At 53.5% G+C, this 2,198-nt stretch overlaps 1 protein-coding gene across 1 annotated transcript; it reads right to left on the reverse strand.

The window, feature by feature from the left end:
- Nucleotides 1–684: 684 nt before the first annotated feature.
- Nucleotides 685–1,425, reverse strand: LOC120841824. Its single transcript, XM_040212820.1, has one exon. The coding sequence runs from the start codon at nucleotides 1,423–1,425 to the stop codon at nucleotides 685–687; it is 741 nt and encodes a 246-aa protein (XP_040068754.1).
- Nucleotides 1,426–2,198: the final 773 nt, after the last annotated feature.

Consider the following 2,198-nt stretch of genomic DNA (forward strand, 5'->3'; position numbering starts at 1 on the left):
TGAACTGACATTCTTTGTGTTAACGCTCATCCGAGAGAGCTATAAAACATTAACAGTACTAAAAGAAACGAGCTATAGAAGTAAACAGACAAAGTGCAAAGCTTGTTAAATAGCGCGAATCTTGGCAAGTGAAAGTTAGCTCTCCCCATTTCTAACACGAGTCGCTGTTCTCGTAATTCTCGGCATTACGAGAATGTAAACCATAAAACTCGGCATGATAGTAGGAGACTGAGGTTGTAGGCAAGCCCTATAACCTCAGCCTCCCTATTGCACCGCACAATTTGTGAACTGGGGTGATATCCATACAGATATCAATACGGACTTTCCGTTTCCGTTCTAACTGCGCTTACCACAGGCGGTGACCCAGTTGGTCGAGGTGCATGGAGGAACTCCAAGCTCTGAGTTGCACCTTCTAAGCCTTTGGGCCAGCCGATTCGAGGAAGTGGAACAGTGCTGAGGGATTGGAAACTCTATGCTGCTCACTTACGGCCCAGTGGAATATGTAAGGCAGACCTTAAAGACCTCAAAAAGCCTTGACCAGTGCAATGAGGTAGTGAAGCACAACATCACGTCAACAACATGAGACACGGGAGACGTGTACGACACGCATCCGATTTTACAGCATATGAGTGGTCCTTAAGAGGACCGTTTTGTTTTTAGGGTTGATCCCCCTTGATGTTGACATCACGAGTCGTCGAGGGGCCCCACACTGGACATGTCACTCTCAGAAGAAGTGTCACCTTCATTAAGAGCGATGACGATTGGCTCGATGTGAGCACTTGTCGTTCCTCCTTGTTTGAAGCTTTCTTCCACTTCGACGACATGCCTCACAGCGTTGCACCAGTTACTAGCCGTGACCTGCTCAGCTTCTTCTTTGAGGAGTCTCTCAACGTCGCCAATCTTGAACACTGTGTTTCGGGCTGCGACACGATTCTTGATCTGTGCCCAGATGAGTTCAATTGGGTTGAACTCACAGTGGTAGGGTGGAAGCCTGGCCACTGTGCAACCAGCCCTTTCTGCAGCAGTGTCCACACGGTACTTCACGTACTGCGGCTTGACCGACGACACGATCTCAAGGAGCTGCCTCTTCAGCATCTTGGCGTCCAAAGCAAAACCTTTCGACGTGAGCCAGCCCTGGATGAGCTCCTTCCGGGAACTGGTCGTCGGCACCGCCTCTAACCGCCGGGAATGGTACGGGGCATTGTCCATTACGATGACACTCCCCGTGGGCAGTTTTTGGAGGACATCGTCGAACCACTTTTCGAACCGAGGGCCGTCCATTTCCTCGTGGTAGTCGCCGGTTTTTTTGCCGCGGAAGACGTCCAGGCACCCAGGGACAAATCCATCTTCGCTGCCGATATGCGTAACGATGAGGCGCTGGCCCTTCCCCGACGGCTGCTTCAGGCCCGTTGTGAGACCTCGCATGAAGGCGTCGTGGGACGAGGTCACAGTGCTGTCCACCCACACCGTCGAGGCAGTGTGCCCGGCCGTCACCCACGTCTCGTCGAGGTAAAAAATCTGGCGGCCCTCTTGCCTGTGACGCGTGATGTCCCGCAAGTACGTCTGCTGCCAAGCGACGATGTCGTCTCGCTCGACCATGAGCGAGTTTCGAGCCCTCCTTTCTCGCCTGAAGCCGATGTCAAGAAGGAGACGACGCACGGTCCACGCCTGCAGCGAGGGGAGTTCTGGGCTTGTGCGGAACCCGGCTGCTATCTATTCAACCGTGGGCATCTCGTTCCGGCGAAAAACCGATGCACACACGATCTTAAGGCACACAGCACGAGGTCACCGTACTTGGCAGTACGCCGCTTCTTGCCTGCATTTGTTGGGCGCTTCCGAGAGGGTGACGCGAGTTGCCCATCATTCGCACTTGCCTCCTTCTTGATTGCAAGCACACTGGACACGCTGACACCTGCCAGTTTGCTGACTGCCTTGCAGGCCCCAATCACGCCGAGGTCGGGCTCCGTATGCCGCATCCGAACATACATGTTCAGAAGGAGCTCTCGTTGGCCGCTGTTCAAGATGTGGCCGCTCTTGTGCTTCTTGAACCAGCGTTTTGGCGTAGACGGTAGGTCTCTCGACCAAGAAGAATCCGAAGAATCACTTTCCGCAGCTTCCTCGTAGGGATCCATGACGGAAAACATGTGGAACACACAACCGGAGAACGACTTTCCAAATCGCGAATTCGTCGAAACCGG

Source organism: Ixodes scapularis, unplaced genomic scaffold, assembly GCF_016920785.2.
Source record: "Ixodes scapularis isolate PalLabHiFi unplaced genomic scaffold, ASM1692078v2 PGA_scaffold10__122_contigs__length_95168666, whole genome shotgun sequence".
Classification (NCBI taxonomy): Eukaryota; Metazoa; Arthropoda; class Arachnida; order Ixodida; family Ixodidae; genus Ixodes; species Ixodes scapularis.

Bases quoted from the DNA above. Each gene is read 5' to 3' on its own strand.
- LOC120841824 (XM_040212820.1), bottom strand. From the start codon at position 1,425: ATGCGAGGTCTCACAACGGGCCTGAAGCAGCCGTCGGGGAAGGGCCAG.